The sequence below is a fragment of the Eupeodes corollae genome, chromosome 3, assembly GCF_945859685.1.
Source record: "Eupeodes corollae chromosome 3, idEupCoro1.1, whole genome shotgun sequence".
In the NCBI taxonomy this organism is placed as follows: Eukaryota; Metazoa; Arthropoda; class Insecta; order Diptera; family Syrphidae; genus Eupeodes; species Eupeodes corollae.
In genome coordinates, this window is record NC_079149.1 from 59,891,255 (window position 1) to 59,911,046 (window position 19,792).

At 34.4% G+C, this 19,792-nt stretch overlaps 1 protein-coding gene across 1 annotated transcript in view; it reads left to right on the forward strand.

The window, feature by feature from the left end:
* LOC129950497 (titin) overlaps window positions 1–19,792 on the forward strand; it is a 164,305-nt gene that overhangs the window by 141,752 nt on the left and 2,761 nt on the right. The window contains exons 11-13 of the mRNA XM_056062434.1: window positions 45–15,710; window positions 15,886–16,105; window positions 16,218–16,830. Coding sequence (XP_055918409.1) covers window positions 45–15,710; window positions 15,886–16,105; window positions 16,218–16,830 — 16,499 coding nt within the window. The remainder of the gene's footprint in view (window positions 1–44; window positions 15,711–15,885; window positions 16,106–16,217; window positions 16,831–19,792) is intronic.

A 19,792-nucleotide genomic window follows, 5' to 3' on the forward strand; every position in this document is an offset into this window, starting at 1 on the left:
TCAAACCCTGTCCAAACCAAAAACCACTCTGTATGGGAATTGAGAGTCGTTTGTGTTTTCAGCGGGAATCGAAAGAGCTGAATTGGACGCTTACGAAGGCATTACTGATTTCTCTGTTGAAGACGAAGAAGGCCCGGCCTCTGAAATTGACCCAGAAATGGCTGAGAACTCATCTCGGAGACCATCGGTTATTGAGATTTTAGCAGCTATTGCCCTGGGACCAATGTTAGCTGTTTCAGCCTCTGATGATCGGAATATACTGACTGAGCTTGAATTGAGTTCTTTAATGGAGCTAAATGAGCTGGCTATGGCTCAAATGAGTGCTAAAACTAATGAAGAACGAAGACTGGGAGTAATTGCTGAAGAATCTTTCGACACTGGTCCTGGAGATGACCATAAGATAGAATCAATTGAATGCAATGAAGAAGCTGATTTGCTGAGCTCACCTAAAATGGTTATGGATGCGATAAGGGAACTTGTAGGTAAAGATCTAATGAGATCAGTACAAAGTGAAGAAAGTTCAATTCAAATTGAAGAAATTACCGACGATTCTATCAATACTGAAGAAATTGGCCAACAAAACATATTAAATGAACCTGCAGAATCAGTTAAGAACTCTGAAGAACAAACAAGCCAAGCGCAGTTGGAAATTGAAGAAACTTTTGAAATCCTTCCTGTTGAACAGGAATTGAAGGAAGGTATGGTGCACTGTCAGACAGAAACCGAAGAAGACATGCAGCAAGGACAATCAGATGCAAAGATGGCTGATAGCGAGTTAGAACAATCTCATATGTATGTAATTAAATCAAATGATGATGAAAATGGTATAACAATAAACAGTCTATCCGAAGATTTTGGTTTTGAAAAAGTCATACCTGACGATACAAGCAGTATATCAGATGAATCTTTGCATACTATTGGATCATCATCAGAATATTCTGACGATGGCGATACAACCTCCTTTTTTATTGATGAACACAAAATCTCAGTTACAGCTGAAATGTCTACTGATCAGAAACTACAGGAAAAAATTGCAGAAAATCAATCAAGTGAAAGCGACAAAACTGTGAATGAATTTATTTTACCTCCACCTACAGCATTTTGTGATAAGGAATCAAAAAAACATGATGAAGATGATGGTGGTAGTGAAAAAGATCAAGTGATAGAAGCGCACATTAATTCTGAAACAATACAAGATATAATTCTAATAACTTCCGAAAACAGTAACAATGAAATCGAAAAAACCGTGACTGAAGAAGAAACGCACAATGAAAAACCCTGTACCGAAATAGAACTGAACGAAAATACTCAATCTGTCCCAAAAATTGAAATTGTTGAAATATCAACATCAGAAACTAATAAGTCAGACGAACCACCTGATAAAGAGGCTTTAGACGACACTCTACCCAAAACTGAAGCAGAACTTGTATCTTCAATAGAAACAGTCCAAAGTGAATCCACACTAGATTCTGAAATTAAAGATGAAACAAAATGTAATCAGAACCTAGTGAAAATTAGTCAAGAAAAAGTAGTTCCAAATATTGATGAACTAACTGAAGAGATACTAGAAGAAAAATCCCAACAAATAATTGTAGAGCAAACTGCTTCCACAGTTACAAATGAACCAGCAGCCTTAAAAACTCTATCTGAAGCTCAACTAGCTTTACTAGAATTAAATTCTAAAATATTGAATGTGGAAGAACCGATAGTACCAATTAATTCTCAACAGATTACTGAAAAGACCTTTAATGATTCCCAGGAGTTAGAAGAAATCAAGAATGTATCAACACCAGAAGAATTTCCACATAAAGTACAATCTAATGAACAACATGTAAATGATGAAGCAAATGAAATTTCTGAAGAAATAACCTCTATCCAAGCAGATGGAATTTCTGAAGTACAATCAATCGAAGAATCACCAAATGAACAAAAAATTATTCTTAAAGATGAAATAATTGACACTGTTAGTGAAAGTCTTAATAATAATTCTGCTTCCGAAATAATTGATTTAGTGGAATTAAAACACCAAGAAACTTCTAAGAAACAATCTGAAGAAAACATTTTCGAAGTAACGATTCAAGTAAATGCAACAGAAACCACAACTACTGAAGATATAAGAGTATTGGTAGATGATACATCAAAGACTGAAATTAAAGAAAATCCCGAGGCTGAAGACCTGTCATCTGAAGCAAAGTCCAGTGAACCAACAGAAAATTTAAAAAGTGAAGAAACTGACCCCAAAATTATTGAAGAAAAAGGTAATGATGTTATTGTTGAAGAAATCGTTCCTTTAATAGAAACATCACCTGATTCACAAAACATCGGTGAACTACTTACAAATTCTTCAATTCAACCATCAGACGAAAAAGCGTCAAAGTCCGAAGATGTAATTGTAGACACTATAACTGAACCAATAAAAGGGGCACAGATAGATGATATCAATGCAAAACTTTTAAATGAAGTTTCAGCTGACGCAGTTCCTATAGCTAATGTTGAATCTACACCAAAAATAGAAGATTCGCTTATTAAAGATAATTGGATTCCTGAAAAAAATAAGCAAGACACAGAAGAAGATGAACAATCACAGAAAAAAATAATATCTCAAGAGCAAGAGTCATTAAATGCAGAAATTGTGAATTCTCTTGATAGTGGTACTAAATTGCCAGAAACTAACATCGGAGAATCTATATTAAGTGATAGAAAAGAAGATTCTGAAAAACCATCTTCCGAGACAATTGAGAATGAAAAGAAACCAGCTGATGAAGAAACGTCTCCTCAAACTGAGTCTTCAAATTCAGAAGAACCTCAAACTGTTGATATTGCTTCTGTTGAATCAGTTGTCCAGATAAAAAGTATTAATGAAACAAAGGATCAAAACGAGGGTGAACAAGCTTCTATTTTAGTTCCAACGGATGGAGGAAATATAAATAAGATTGAAAGTTTTCCAAATGACTCATTGAACGACGCAACTAATTTAGAAGAAAATCTAGAGTCACATATACAAACAATTGACGCTGTTGTTAATGAAGGGTCACAATCTGAAATTACACTTACTGTTCAAGCTTCATTTGAACCATCAAATGAAGAGCCCTCTGAAACAAATGCAATCCAAGACTTGGAATCACATAAAGCTGAAGATGTTAACAATATTTCACAAAACGAATCCGCTCAAAATGTAAATGGTCAGCAAAGTGAATTATCAAAGAAACTTAGCAATGAAGACTTATCTGATATTGGAGTAGTAGAAAAAGAAGACAAGGAGATATCCGAAATTGAAAATTTACAAGTTAAACTTCATGTTGACGAAGCAGAAAAATCTCCTGTAACTCTATTGGAATCGATGAATGTTGATGAATCCAATTTGGATAAAGATGAACAAAAATGTGAAGAATCGTTATTACCAATACAACAGAAGGAAGTTTTAAACCAGGGCCTTTCTGATGTTACAAATAAAAATTTAGAAGGCCAACAATCACAAAATATTCAAACTACTGATAATAAGACTGACGATGACAAACAAGTTGAAATTGAAAAACCAAATCTAACTGAGGATGAAAATATAACCGAAAATGTAACAAGCAAAGAGGAAAATCCTGATAATCAAATTCAAGAAAAATCTGCAGTTGAAGCAGGTACTACTGATTTGCTAAGCACACCGTCTAATGAAGAAGTAAAAAAAGCAGAAAAAGTTGAAAATATTACTGACGAAAACTTACAAGTATCTACTAATTCTATTACTAAGGAATCGGATTCAATTACAGGAGACGCAAACGATGAAAACGCTAATGTCTTAAAAAAAGAACATCCAATTGAAATTTCTGAAAAATTAAAACATGAAGAAGAACAAATGCAACAAACTGAAACTGACGGAGTTAAAAAGCCATTAGACGACCTTGAAAGTCCTGAAAAAATTGAAGCGTTATCAACCGTAAACGTTTCAGATCCTGAGTCAATGAATACAGGAATAGTTCAAGGTGAAACAGAAGAAAAAGAAGAAACATCAGGAGAACTTAAAGACAAGCTAGTTAAAGAAATAAAAGAATCTTTATGCAATGATACGCAAATTAAAAGTGTTGACGTTGAACAATTAGAGAAAGATGCCGAAGAGGTGGTTAATGATTTTAATTCTAATACTTTAGAAGCTTTGCCATCAAATGACGAACAAAATTTGACTGAACCAAATGCTGCAAAATCAATGTTAGATAATGCTGATGTATCTACAGAACCAAATAAGATGGAATCGGTTGCCGATACCGCTAGTACCGAAGAACAATGTGTGTCTTCATCTACTGAAGAAAAAGTTCACAACATTGAATCTAGTGAAACAAACACTGAGCAAATTCAAATGAAGGTGGTTACTGAAGATTCAAAAACAGAAATATCAACTCCAAAAACTGCCTGTGAAGATCCTACTATTGAACCAGCGGATCTTAAATCTGATACGGTTTCAAGTGTTGAGAACAATGTTAGAGATCTGAAGATCGAAGGACCTATGACTATGCCTAAATGTACCAACGATGAAACAGATGCAACATCAGCTTCTGAGTCTAAATTTGAAGTAAAAATTGAGAAACCAGAAGAAAACGCATTAACAGGAGAAAATAAAGAATCTTCACCAGCAGACGTTGTTGCAAAAGAACCAAAAGTTGAGCACATTCAAATTGAAGTGGTTAGTACGGACTCAAAAACTGAAGTATCAACTCAAACAAATGCCTGTGAAGATCCTACTATTGAACCAGCGGATCCTAAATCTGATACGGTTTCAAATGTTGAAAACAGTGTTGCAGATCGGAAGATTGAAAAACCTGTAACAATGCCTAAAGATTACAATAAAGAAATAGATGAAACAGCAGCTTCTAGTTCTGAAGTTGAAGTAAAGGTTGAGATATCAGAAGAAAATGCATTAACGTCAGAAAATAAAGAAACTTCAACAGCAGACGTTGTAACAAATAAAACAAAAGTTCACATTCAAAAGGTTGACATTGATTCAAATCAACAAACAAGTGAGCTAGAAAACCTACAAATAAATTCTAAAGCTCAATCCAAAATTAAAAATTCTGAAAGTACAGAAATAACAACTGATCAAAAAACCTATGAAAAGTCTACCTGCACCGATCCCGAAACTGTAGAACCAGAAATTGAAATACCAGAAATAAAAAAAAGTCAAATTAAAGAAGCTGATAAAGAAGAAAACACATCCAAACCTAACGATCAAACACTAATTTTAGAAGACTCTAGCTGTACTGAAATTTCTTCAGATGAAAAAGAATGTCAGGAAACGGATCAAATAAATACTGAATTGGAGCAAGCTAAGGAAACTCTTAGAACTGAAGAATCAAATTGTAATACAGGAACATTTATCTCAGAAGAAACAATTTCTACCGAAGATATTTCCGAAAAGAAAAAAAATCACACTGTCAGACAGAATGCAATTGAAGAACAGCCAGAAAACAATAGCATAGATTCTAAAGTAGAAGATAATATCCAAATATTGACTTCGGAAGAACCTATTGCTGCTAAAGATCTTTCAGAGGAGCAAGGAAGTGAAGAAAGCAAACAGGTAGCTACTGAAAGTGATGAAGACGTTGACAAAAATGCTGAATATCAGGAAGAAGGAACTTTTATTCCAGTTGTTGAACCAAAAGAAGAGCTACCAGAAAACAAATCAGATGAAACTGTTTCTACAAACGAAATCTCGGAAAAAGATGAACTTACTAAAGTTGAAGGAATCATAGAAGTGATAGACAAATTAAATCAAGAATCTGGACAAATATGTCAAGAGCCTGGACTAGATAAAGATTTGCAAGTGCAAGAAGAAATACCAAACAAAGATGAAAAAGTCGTTGGAGAGGACAAATCTGGTGAGACACAGAAATCCGAAGAAACTGAAGGAAAAGTAATTGCATTGGATGCACCTGTAGAAGAATCAACATCTCTGAGCTCACCTATTGATTCTGAAGATACCTCATCATTGAAAATTGAAATTGAGAAGCAAGTCAAACTAGTATCTGAATCAACTACCAGTGCTGAAAAAATGGAAGAAGTACTTAATGAAAATGAAAACATCAATAAAATAGTACTAGTTGAAGAAAATGCTGATAAACTAATTTGCGAAGTAGCACATGAAATTCAATTGGAAGAAATTTGTGTAGTTGCAGATACATCAGAACAATTAACCCTAGGACAAGATACTGGAGATATCAAAGACGCAGTGATACCGATACCAGAAGTACAAATTTCAAATAAAGAAGTTAAAGTAGAAACGCAAAATTATGTCGTAGACGTTGATGACTTGACTTTGAGTACTGATGATGAAAAAATAAGGTCAATCCTCAGCGAAAGTGAATTGACTCTCAAAACTGATGATGAAAAAATAGAAGACATTCTGGTTGTTAAAAGTAAATCTACTAATGAAGCAACTGGTGACCAAACAGCTGTAGAAGAAATAAGTTTAAGTACACAAGGATCTGTACCTGAGAATAAGGATTTGTCTATACCCTTAGAGCGAGTAGATGATGCAAGAGAAACTGCTACGATTCTCTTAGATGCCATTCAAAAAGAAGTCAACTCTGAAATAGAAACGACATTATCGAGTGAAACAGAACCTCAAACAGCTATTGAAAATAATGAAGAAAAAGTAGTTCAAAATGGAGTAGATGCAGAAAAGATAGTCAAAAGTGAAACTGAACCTAACATCATTTCTGGCTCAGAAATGATAGCATGTAGTGAAACTGTTGAAATAATTGAAGATAAGGAAGTTCCAAAGGAAATCATCTCAGAGGCAGAAACAATAATAACAAATGAAACCGAATCTGAAGTTAAAGTCGAAAATGTTGAGGATAACACAGTTCAAGACGAAATAAGACCTGATACAGAAAGCATATTATCAGGTGAAATCAGAGATAAGGCAGTTGAATTTGAAAGTTCAAATGCAGAAACGTTATCATCAAACGATACCGAAACTGAAGTAACTACAGAAAATGTTGAAGACAAGACAACTCAAAACGAAGTCCGACCTGAAACAGAATCTCAAACAAATATAGAAAAAGTTGGAGATCAAGACGTGCAAAATGAAGGCAGTCCTGATGCAAGCACAACAGTCTCAAATGAAATTGAATCAGGTGTTAGTATTCAAACAGTTGAAGATAAGGAAGTTCCAAAGGAAATCATCTCAGAGGCAGAAACGATAATATCAAATGAAATTGAATCTGAAATTAAAGTGGAAACCAGAGATAAGGAAGTTCAATCTGAAATTTCAAATGCAGAAACGTTATCACCAAACAATACCGAAACTGAAGTAACTAAAGAAAATGTTGAAGACAAGACAACTCAAAATGAAGTCTCACCTGAAACAGAATCTCAAACAAATATAGAAAAAGTTGGAGATCAAGACGTGCAAAATGAAGGCAGTCCTGATGCAAGCACAACAGTCTCAAATGAAATTGAATCTGGTGTTAGTATTCAAACAGTTGAAGATAAAGAAGTTCCAAAGGAAATCATCTCAGAGGCAGAAACGATAATATCAAATGAAATTGAATCTGAAATTAAAGTGGAAACCAGAGATAAGGAAGTTCAATCTGCAATTTCAAATGCAGAAACGTTATTATCAATCAATACCGAAACTGAAGCTACTACAGAAAATGTTGAAGATAAGGCAAATAAAGATGAAATCCAACCTGAAACAGAATCTCAAACAAATATAGAAAAAGTTGAAGATCAAGTCGTCCAAAATGAAGGCAGTCCTGATGCAAGTACGACAGTCTCAAATGAAATCGAATCTGGTGTTAGTATTCAAATAGTTGAAGACAAAGAAGTCCCAAAGGAAATCATCACAGACACAGAAAGAAAAATATCAAATGAAACCGAATCGGAAGTTACAGAAGAAAATGTTGAAGACGAAGTAAGTCTTAATAGAGAAACTACATTATCAAGTGAAACCGGAGATAAAGCAGTTCAAAAGGAAAGTTCTAATGCAGAAACGGTATCCTCAAACGATGCCAAAGCAGAAGTAACTGAAGAAAATGTTGAAGATAAGTCAATTAAAGATGAAGTCCAACCTGAAACAGAATCTGAAATAAATATTGAAAAAGTTGAAGATCGAGTCTTCCAAAATGAAGGCAGCCCTGATGCAAGTACGACAGTCTCCAATGAAATCGAATCTGGTGTTGGTATTAAAATAGTTGAAGACAAAGGAGTCCCAAAGGAAATCATTAGAGAGACAGAAACAAAAATATCAAATGAAACCGAATCGGAAGTTACAGAAGAAAATGTTGAAGACGAAGTAAGTCTTGATAGAGAAACTACATTATCAAGTGAAACCGGAGATAAAGCAGTTCAAAAGGAAAGTTCTAATGCAGAAACGGTATCATCAAACGATGCCGAAGCAGAAGTAACTGAAGAAAATGTTGAAGATAAGTCAATTAAAGATGAAGTCCAACCTGAAACAGAATCTGAAATAAATATTGAAAAAGTTGAAGATCGAGTCTTCCAAAATGAAGGCAGCCCTGATGCAAGTACGACAGTCTCAAATGAAATCGAATCTGGTGTTGGTATTAAAATAGTTGAAGACAAAGAAGTCCCAAAGGAAATCATCATAGATTCAGAAACGAAAATATCAAAAGAAACCGAATCGGAAGTTACAGAAGAAAATGTTGAAGACGAAGTAAGGCTTGATACAGAAACCACGCTATCAAGTGAAACCGGAGATAAAGCAGTTCAACAGGAAAGTTCTAAGGGAGAAACGGTACCATCAAATAATACCGAATCTGAAGTAACTATAGAAAACATTGATGATAAACCAATTCAAGGTGAAGTTCTTTCTAATACTGAAATTGAATCTCAACCATATTCAGAAAATGTTGAAGATCAAGCCGTTCAAAAAGAAGACACTTTTGCTACAAAAGCGAACGAATCTGATGTTAATATTAAACAATTTGAAGATAAAGTTGTTCTAAAGGAAATCATCTCAGAGCCAGAAAGTATAATACCAAATGAGACCGAATCGGAAGTTACAGAAGAAAATGTAGAAGGTAAAGCAGTTCAAGACGACGTAACACCTAATGCAGAAATTACATTATCAAGTAAAACAGAAGATGGGGCTCCTAAAATTGCAAATCCTACAGCAGAGGCTGCATTATCAAACGATAAAGAATCTGAAGTAGCCACAGAAAATGTTGATGATAAAACAATCCAAGACAAAATCCCATCTGAAACAGAATTTCAAACACATATGGAAAAGGTTGAAGTCCAAGCCGTTCAAAATGAAAACAGTCATGATGCCAGAATGACAGTCACAAATGAAAACAAATCTGATGTTAGTAATGAACAAGTTGAAGTCAAAGTAGTTCCAATGGAAATCACCTCTGAGCCAGAAACTACAATATCAAATGAAACTGTGTCTAAAGTAACTTCAAATGAAAATGTTGAAGATAAGGTAGTTCAAGACGACGTTAGACCTGATACAGAAACTACATTATCAAGTAAAACCAATGATAAAGCTTTGCCAAATGAAGTAACAACAGAAAAAGTTGAAGATAGAGCAATTCAAGACGAGGCCAGATCTGCAACAGAACCTCAAATATATTCTATAAAAGTTGAAGATCAAGCCATTGAAAATGAAAACAGTCCTGATGCAAGAACAACAGTCTCAAATGAAAGCGTTAATATTGAACAAGTGGAAGACAAAATAGTTCCGAAGGAAATCATAACAAACCAAGAAACCACAATATCAAACAAAACTGAATCTGGAGAAACTTTAGAAAAAAATATTGAAGATAAAGCAGTTCAAGACGACGACGTAAGAATTAATACAGAAACTACATTTTCAGGTACAACAGAAGATAAGGCTCTTCAAAATAAAGGTCCTTCTGCAGAAACTACACTACCAAACGATACCGAGTCTGAACTAAATACAGACAATGTTAAAGATAAAGCTATTCAAGACGAGGTCCCACCTGAAACAGAATCTCAAATACCTACAAAAGAAGGTAAAGATCAAGTCACTCAAAATGAGAACATTCTTGATGCAAGAACGATGCTTCCAAAAGAACGCGAATCTGATGTTGGTATTGAAGAAGTTGGAGAGAAAGTAATACCGAAGGAAATTGTGTCAAATCCAGAAACTGTAATATCAAATGCAACCGAATCTGAAGTAACTTCAAAAGAAAATAATAAAAATAATAATGTTCAAGACGAAGTTCAACCTGAAACAGAAACTATTTTATTAAGTAAAACAGAATCTCAAATAACTCCAGAACATGCTGAAGATACAACCGTTCAAGACGAAGTCCACCCTGATGCAGCAACTACATTAATAAATAAAGTACCTACAGAGCATGTTGAAGATAAAGCATTGCAAGCCGAAGTCCTTCCTGATTCAAAAACTACATTATTAAGTGAAACCATATCTCAAATACCTACAGAAACAGATGTTGAAATGACAGACTCAAATGAAACTGAATCTTTAATAGTTGCAGAAAATGTTGAAGATAAAACCGAATTTGAGGTAACTACAGAAAACGTTAAAGATGAAATAGTTGCAAAGGAAATTATCTCTGATCCAGAAAACATTATATCCCTTGAAACTGCGCCTGAAGTTTCTATAGAGATTGTTGAAATTAAAGCAGAACGCGACGAACTTATTCCTGATGTAAGAACGACAGTAACAAATGAAACCGAATCTCAAATATCTACAGAAAATGTTGAAGATAAAACTGTTCAAAGCCAAGTTAGCCTTGATGTTGAAACGGCAGTATTAAGTGAAATCGAATCTGAAGTAATTACAAAAAATGTTGAAGATAAAACTGAAAATGAAGCAACTGTGGAAAATGGTGAAAATAAAACAGTTGAAAACGAAATTAGGACTGATGCACAAACGACATTATCAAGTCCAATTGAATCTCAAATTTCTACAGTAAATGTCGAAGATAAGGCAGTTCCAGAGGATATTCCTCATGTAGAAACGGTACTATCCAACAAAATCGAACCTAAAAATACAGCAGTTTTTGAGGAAATTATCTCTGAGCTAGAAACGAAAATATCAAATGAAACCGTACCTGAAATACCTCCGGAAAATGTTGAAACTAAGATAGATTCAAACCAAGCACTTCTTGATTTCGAAACCACTATACCAAGCGAAAATGAAACTGAAGTAACTACAGAAATAGTTGAAGAAGAAAAAGTTCAAAAGGAAATAATCTCTGAGCCAGAAACAATAAAATCAAATGAAACTGTACCAATAATACCTATAGAAAATGTTGATGATAAAACTATTTTGAATGAAGAAAGTCCTGGAGCAGAAACGACTCTATCAAGTGAAACCGAATCTAAAATACTTACAGAAAATATACAAGACACAAAAGTTTCAAATGAATTAAATCCTGATGGAGAAACGACTGTGTTAAATGAAACGGTATTAAGAATAGAAACTGATAATGTTGAAGTGAAAATAATTCAAAACGAAGTCAGTCTTGAAACCGAAACAATAATGTTAAATACACCGGAATCTAATATGCCTACGGACAAAATTGAAAATATTATTGTTCAAGAAGAAGTTAGCCTTGAGGCAGAAAAAATAATACCAAACGAAAGCGAATCTCAAAAGCCTGCAGCTATCCAAGAAGAAAGTTCTAATATTGAAAAAATTTCAGAAATTGTTCAATCAGATACAACTCTTGAAGCATTAGAATCAAAACCTGAATTTTCAAAAGATGATTTAGAATTGAAAGATTCGTCAGTTTCAATAGAAGAAAAGAAAGATTGTTTAGAAAACGCTGAAGTACCTCTATCTGAAAAAGATGCTGAAGTATCACAGACAAACAGCTCGAAAAACTTGGAAGAAACCCAAAGTGAAATATGTATTGAGAATCCAACAGAAAATATTGATACTCAATACTTTGAAAAGGAAGCCGAATCGAAAGATATAAAAGAGCAAGATTCTGAAGCAGACAATTTAAAAGCGGACATAAATCCAAAAGAACAGATAGATACAACTGCAACAAACCAAGTTACCAATGAATTTCAATCCTTAGATGTCAAAAATTCTAAAGACACAACTACTTTAGATGAAGAGTTTCCTACAACTAAAGAACCTGAAATACCAGGTGCAAAAATAAGTACAACTGAAATAACTGAAATAACTGTTATTGAGGAAACAAATGAAATGTCTAGTGTTGACCACAGAAATGACTCAACTGATCCAAAAACTCAAGGTGAGATCAAACTAGATTTAGGGAATATTATATCAACAGAAAATGAAACTGATAAATCATCTTTGAAAGAGGCAGAAATCGAGGAGTCTGACGTTAAAAATTATGAAAAAATTGAAACTGAAGAGCTTTCCACTGCATCAGAAAAACAAGTATCTGATAAAGCATCAAGTGAAGACATTAAAGAAGACTCTACATTTTTAGATACTACTACAGCAGCTGCCGCAAATGCAGATAACAGAGAAAAGTTGGCTGCAAATGTTTCCAAATCACAAGAAATTCAAGCAGAGACAATAGAATTTCAAAATGAGCCCGTACAAAGCAATGCGACAGTCTCAGAAAACAAAGAAAATAAAGAACCACTTCAGGGTGCTTCATTATCCACTTCTGAAGAAATATCTGCTGAGAAAAAATTGCATACTAAAGAAGACCAAGAAAATGAACCAATTATTGAAGAAACTTCTAAAATCACTGAAGCAAGTGATACTGGTAAATTAACTGCTCCAACAAAAATTATTGAAGAAACTAAGGATTTAACACTACGATCTCAAGAACTAAATATTGACTCTAAACTTGATTCAGTTCCAGAAGGATATGATATTAGCGAAACCAATTCAGAAGATTCTTTTGAATCTGCAGTTGAGGATGTCGAAATCATATCAGATCTTAAAAAATCTACTTCAATTTCTGAAATCACATCTAAAGCATCTGAAACTGTTACTCTCGAAGAATTAACAGAAGTTTGTGGGATGCCAAATGAAATAGCAAATATTGAGCCATCTTTAATGATCAAAAATAAAACTGAAGTTTCTTTAAGCCAAAATGAACCCAACAAAGAGTCAAACATTTCTGTAATTGAAGCAACCTTAGATGACACCGCAACTGAACTTACTGCTTTACCTGAATCTACAGATTTACAAAAATCTGATTTTATTGTAACTGATGCGATAGCTTTAACTGAATCTAAGGATATAGAAAAAACCTCAAGTATTGAAGAAACAAATATCACAGAAGTTGAAGGCAACCAAGTCAAAGGAGAAGAAATTCAAAATCAAGAAACCTCTCTTTCCGAAATAGAGCTTGTTTCTGATGGAACAGAGGAACTTATTTCAAAACAAACTGATAATTTGGTAGGTGATGTAGAAAATTCGACAGAACATTCAAATTTTAAATTAGACCTTAAAGATTTAACGAAAGTATCAGGAGAAAAATCAGAACCAAAAGCTCAAGAAGTTCCAGAAGCTGCTGAACCAGAAACGCAAGAAGTTCCAGAAACTGTTGTAGCTGTGGAAACAATTGATCAATTAAAACTTCAGAATGATTTATCAGAACCAGAAAATCAAGTTCATATTGATTCAATACAAGTCGAAGAGTCACCCACACAAATAGCACTTTTAGATTCTTCAGTACTATTAGAAAGTGAAATCAGCATTAAAGAAGAGACAAATGATAAAGTTGAATTAAAAAAAAGAGAAGAAAGTGTACCAAAAGAAGAGTTTTCTAAAAGCGATGAACAAATAGCAGAAGAAGTGAGTTTACCTATTTCCAACCTATCAACAGAACTTACAATAACACAAGACTTTACTGCCAATTCAAATGACAAACATAGTTCCATAGTTGAAGAAGTTTCAAATAAATCAACTACGCAAAGGTCAATTGCGGAAAATAGTGAAGTAGTTATTTTGGAAATATCGGATGGAAAGAATAAGGAGGAAGGAAATGTATCAAAAGAAGAGTTTTCAGTAAGTCAAGAAAAAACAGCAGAAGAAGGGAGTGGACCTATTCCAAACTTACTAACAGAAGTAACCATAACACAAGACGCACCTGTCAATACAATTGGTAAACCAAGTGAAAAAGCCTTAATTGCGGAAAATAGTGGAGTAGATATTTTGGAAATATCTGATGGAACAACAAATACAATAAAAGATACGAACATAGCCGAAGAAACTATAGTAGTTTCAACGTCTCAAGAATCAGTTTTAGATTCAAAAAAAGGATTCGAAGTGAGAGAAGAAATTATATCAAAAGGGATAATAATTGATGAATCTTCCAAATCTTTGGAAACAACGAACGATATTGAAAATCAGACAGTTATGGATACTCAGAATAAACCCTTAGAGGGAGAAATAGTTGCTGAAACTATTTCCGAGACAGAAATTCTCCAAGGAGAATCAAATAAAGTGTCTGCTAAAGCTGACAACATAGAAAACACAGTACCAATCAATAAAAGTGATGAAGCACAAACATCTGTAGAGGGGATTTCGATTACGGAAATACCTCAACCAATAAAATCAGACGCACCCAACGAAAATATCCAAATCCAAAAGACTTTTGATACATCAGAAGAACAATCCTTGAAATCAATTAGTGGTGACATTGCAACAGAAGATAAACTATCTGAAACCATGACTGAACAAGTTGCCGAAGTCGTGGAAATACCCCCAATTGAAGTGTTGACAGCAACCTGCAAAATCATAACGCACCCACCACTGCAAAAAACAGAATCTCTAATTGAATCCGCACAATGCCTCTATGAAGAAATATCACACCAAGTTCTGGAAACTAGTCCTGAAATAAATACCCCCACTCTCGCCGAGGAATTAAGAATGGCTGCTGATATAAATGACACTAAAGAATCGTCAAAATCAGAACGTGTTATCCCGCAAAGCATAGCATGTGAAAGTCGTTGCTTTACCCCCGAACCGCAACCTGAAGAATCAATTGCAAGCGATTCTGTTGTTGCAACAGAACAACCGAACGCACAAGATGCCGCCCAAGGTAATCATATCAGCCAAGTTGCCAAGCAGCTTATATTTGCCGAACAATCTGCGAAAAAATCGAAAGCAAAACACAGTGGTAGTAGCAAATTTCGGAATTTAACACTCCGTGACAGACGCTTTTTAGCTGAATTGGAAAAACGTCGAAAACAAAGAGAACTCATTCAGAACTACTTAGATTCTTTAGATTGTACTGATACCCAAAGTTATCTTAACGAAGACTTGTACCTTTTTGAAAGTAAATGTTCCATAGAGCGATCCCCTTATAGTTTGTTTATCGAACCATCAGACTATTGCATTGTAGGCGCCACTAGTCCATCACCAATAGCCAATACGCATTTTCTAAATACTAACATTCTCTTCTCAGATCGGATAAGTTCTGAATCAAATTGTACAGACGATAGCACAACAACGGTAATCGATACATTCGGTTCGATGGAGTCCCGATCGAATTCGGACTCTTCAGGCGAAGAGTTCAGCCCAGATGATTCGACTGACCGTGATAGTTCTGCTACTGCTACCACTGCTAATAACAGTATTTTAACTACTACTAACAAAGCTACTAACCAATCGCACATTTATTCACCACCACCACCACCACTACCACTGCAACCACAACCTGAGCTTAGAACAGAGTCAGCATGTTCCAAGTTGCTTCAGACCCGGACTTCAACGGGGGGAAACGAGGAACATGTTGATGATGATCCATTGAAACATTTAGTACCAGGTAAAAATATTCACAGCTCGTTTAGAACAATCTTTCGTTTTTCCTAGAACTACTACTAACTATACTAACAAAATTACTAACCTTCTTAGTGCTTTGCGGTGATAATAAGAAGCTTAATAAGTACTATTTCGTTTGTCTTTTTGCCTTATTTTTGTGTTTGTGTTGCAAAATATAGGTTCGATAGCAGAACGTGAATACAAGAAATGGTACAACGCGGTTGACATGCCAAACAATCCTTATTCAGTGGAAGCTCTCAGGCGTAGACTGAGTGGAGGGCTTGATCGAACTCTCGATCTGCCCAATATCAGTCCGTGTAATGAAGATAACCCACTTCAACTTTCTGAAAGTCCAGCTCCAGAAGCAGAAACTAAAGGACAGGAAAGGGATTATTCAAGGTAAGGTGTTATTTCACTTCGGTATTTTTAGAACCAAGTTTTTAGCGGCCCTCAGGCAATTATTGTAGGGAACATAATTCGTTACTAACTTTAAACCTTTTCATATTTCAAGATATAGCAGAGACTACTACATCAATGATGCTAAGCAGGCCAGTGGAACAACAAAGAAGAGTCCGACTTCACCGCCACAGGTTTCTTCACCAACTTCAACTGCATCATCAATCGAGGTAATTCGTAATGGATTTGAGAATAGAAATTCCAAAGATTGGACCTTATCCACTCCAGTTCGTCGAAGTACTTCTTTAAAATATCCCAAACAATTTCGCTCTAGTGTTATCCCTAAGACCCACAACGACAACACAAACAATGATGACAATTACGATGACGACGGTGACGGTGACGATGACGACACAATGTCACAATACTCATCGCGAAGTCTTCGAATTAAATCAAAACAACGAATATCTCCTAGTCCTAGTGTTTTAACACATTTCGAGAAACAATTATTGCATAAAGATTTGAAACGCAATAGTTTTCGTGCCATTTCTTCAACGACCAAGGATTTCGTTCTGAATCCAATTTTTGATCAGAATGAATTTTTTAAAGATACAAAATTATCTATTCCCAAGGATAGTAATAATTTATCTGATGGCGATACTGCGGATTCGGGGGTGGATAGTTGTTTAAATGGGGTAGCCGGCGATGGCACTAGAACGAATCTTGTATTTTAGAAATTATAATAGTTTTACTTATATATCAACTTATTTTTTGGGATAATGAATTTACATCATAAAATGTTATTTATAAGTCGTATTTTTTTCATTTGTTATTATATTATGTTTAGTTTATATAGTCATATTGTAAAATTTTTGTTAATAATAATATTTAGACCATTGTAGAATCTTATTGATTTTTTAAAATTATTATTAAAACGCTAGTTGCCATTTTTTGGGAAAACAGAAAAATATGTTTTCGAACAAAAATTTTTACGCATTTGTATTCTGTCCTCGGTGAATGGAGATTCATTAAAAGTTGTATTAGGTTCATACTTCTTAGAACTATAATTTTTTCTACTAAGCTGTCATATACTTGTTTGAAGTTTTATTTTCATACAATGACGTCATCACGCGCAAAAGCATTGTCAGCAGTTCGGGCGCTTTTGCTAAATATTTTCTGGTTAAAAAGGGTTGAATCGGGCATAGACAATGAGCCTCAACCAATAAGCGAAACACAAGCCTTGCTGACCCGATAAGTTGGTTTCATAAATTTTCTATTTTCCGCTTTATTGTTCTAATTCTCATGTTCTTATTCAAACTAAGGAACATGTGAGTAAAAAAGGTTGTACCATTTGTCTTCGACCCTACCTTGCTCAATTTCACTTCACTATTTTAGTGTTTTAAAATGTACCTTTCTTTGTGTATCACTCTTGTTTATCTACGCTCACGTTCATGGCCCAAGCCTCATACAAATCTGTCATTTCTAAATCTCTATGAACTCAAAATCATTGCCCACAAAGTAATTGTATTCTCCTTTTTTTGGAAATGAGCGAATATCAATTAATGAAAATAATATGGAAAATATCATATTCTCTTCAATGATTACAAACAAAAGAGCTGAGGTTCAAACTTCAAAATGATTATTCTATATTTTGTGTGTTTTATAACCAGAATAAATTAAGAATTAAAGGTTTATCTGCATAGTTACGGTCTTTTGTGTAGCCTCATAAAAAAAAGTGTAGCGGTGTAAAATCACATGATTTTGGTGGCCAGTTGATATCCACGACGAGAAATTACGTGGCCAGGAAATGTCTCTTGCAACAGATCCATATTCACTAGAGTTCTATGACATATAGCACCGTCTTGTTAAAACCACTAAGTCGTGTTTTTCAAACATAATATGTATGACGATAACGCTCCGAATTGACGGTGACAGTCGTTCCATCGTCGTTTTCAAAGAAGTAAGATCCAATTACACCTCCAGTGACTTTTTGTAGATATAATGGCTCTTCTTTGATTTGAAGATTCTCAGAACCCCAAATACGACAATTTTGTTGGTTAGCATACCCACCGATTGAGAAATGTGTTTCGTGGCTGAAGAAAATTTTGTTCGAAAAATCGCCTTGCACCGCCTTGTTGTTGAAGCACACATTCGACGCGACGTATTTACGACCGACTGTGTGCTTGGTCAGCTGGCCTCAGTGTTATATGAGCTGGATTTTATATGGCGATATTTTGAATGGTACGAGTGAAACGATAATGCATAGGCCTTACAATAACTGTAACCAATTTAATCTGTTTAAATTTCTTCACAATTTTGTCAACTGCTTGCGTAGTTGGACGATTATGTAATCCATAATCACCTCTTAAAACACGATATGTGGCTGTGGAGAATTATCATATCTGTAGTAGGTTTTAAAAATTTGAATGCATTGTGCGATCGTTAAGCGATTTATTTTCCTAAATATCAGACTTTCAACTGAAACACAGAACAACTTAGTTTAACAGATGTCCATTCCAGCCCTATACTTTTAAGACCGCAAATGGATAACCCGTTTTAGTTTGCTTTGTATTTGTTTCTTTTCTTTGTGCTTCTTTCCTTCCATCCCTTAATTTATATGACTTTCTTATATATGTACCTCTACCCTACTACTTCTACTTCTTTTGCATATCCGTCTATTTTTGTATACTTTGGTTGATACCTGTTTTAAGGTTGTTCCAATATGTACCTTCAAAAGCTTAGATTTGTCATTTTTGAAAGCAAAAGCGTACCACTGTTTCTTTCCTACTGATAGCTCCTCAGTTTCAATGCTGTTTCTGATGATCTTCTTGATATTCATTTGGAATTTTTTATCTCTTCCATTGGAGATATATTTTTTTAGTTGGTTTTGGCTACCTCCAGTTGCTTTAATTACTTTTAATTTTGGATTATTTTCTTTTAAACTTTGAACTTCAAGTCGACCCAAAACATTAAAAATGTGTGCATACTAATGGAATAAACAATTCAAACCTTTTTTCAACCATCTCCATCGCTTATTGGAGGACCCTTGCTTTTGAGCTGCTCAGCTATGTTATTCCATTCTTTTTTAAAGTTTTGTAGCTATGTCCTTCAAAGAACACCTAGCCAACTGCTGATTCGTTTACATTGAAAATATATTTGTTAACAAAAAGGCAAATGTAATTAAATAGTTCTTGTTTTATTTATCATACAAAAAATAACAATCAACTCCAAAAATAATAATTTGACAAGAATAATTACAGTTTTTCGATTCATTTTTTGAACTTAAATAATGCCGTTTTTCATAGTTTTCGCTTCCTTTCGACAACCCAACAACAAATGAATATATAAAAGTTGAAAACGATTTAGGGAATGCAAATTGTGTCGCATCGTATATTTCGCTCTAGTTTACAACATCGGTAATAGGGGTTATTGTTCAGAACAAAAAAAATATAAGTCTGGGCACTAGGTACATATAGATGAAGTCATATAGATGTGTACCTATTCTACTATGTATTGTTTATTTTGAGATACTCAAAAAGAAAATTAAGATACAATTTTGCTGTCCAATTAAAGCTCGTTACTTTATTCCAGCCATGAAAAGATTTTATGGTTATAATGGCATAGTTCGATAATTTCATCAAAAAACTACTTATTAAATTTGTTTTAATATTTTCAGCTCAGATACTTTAT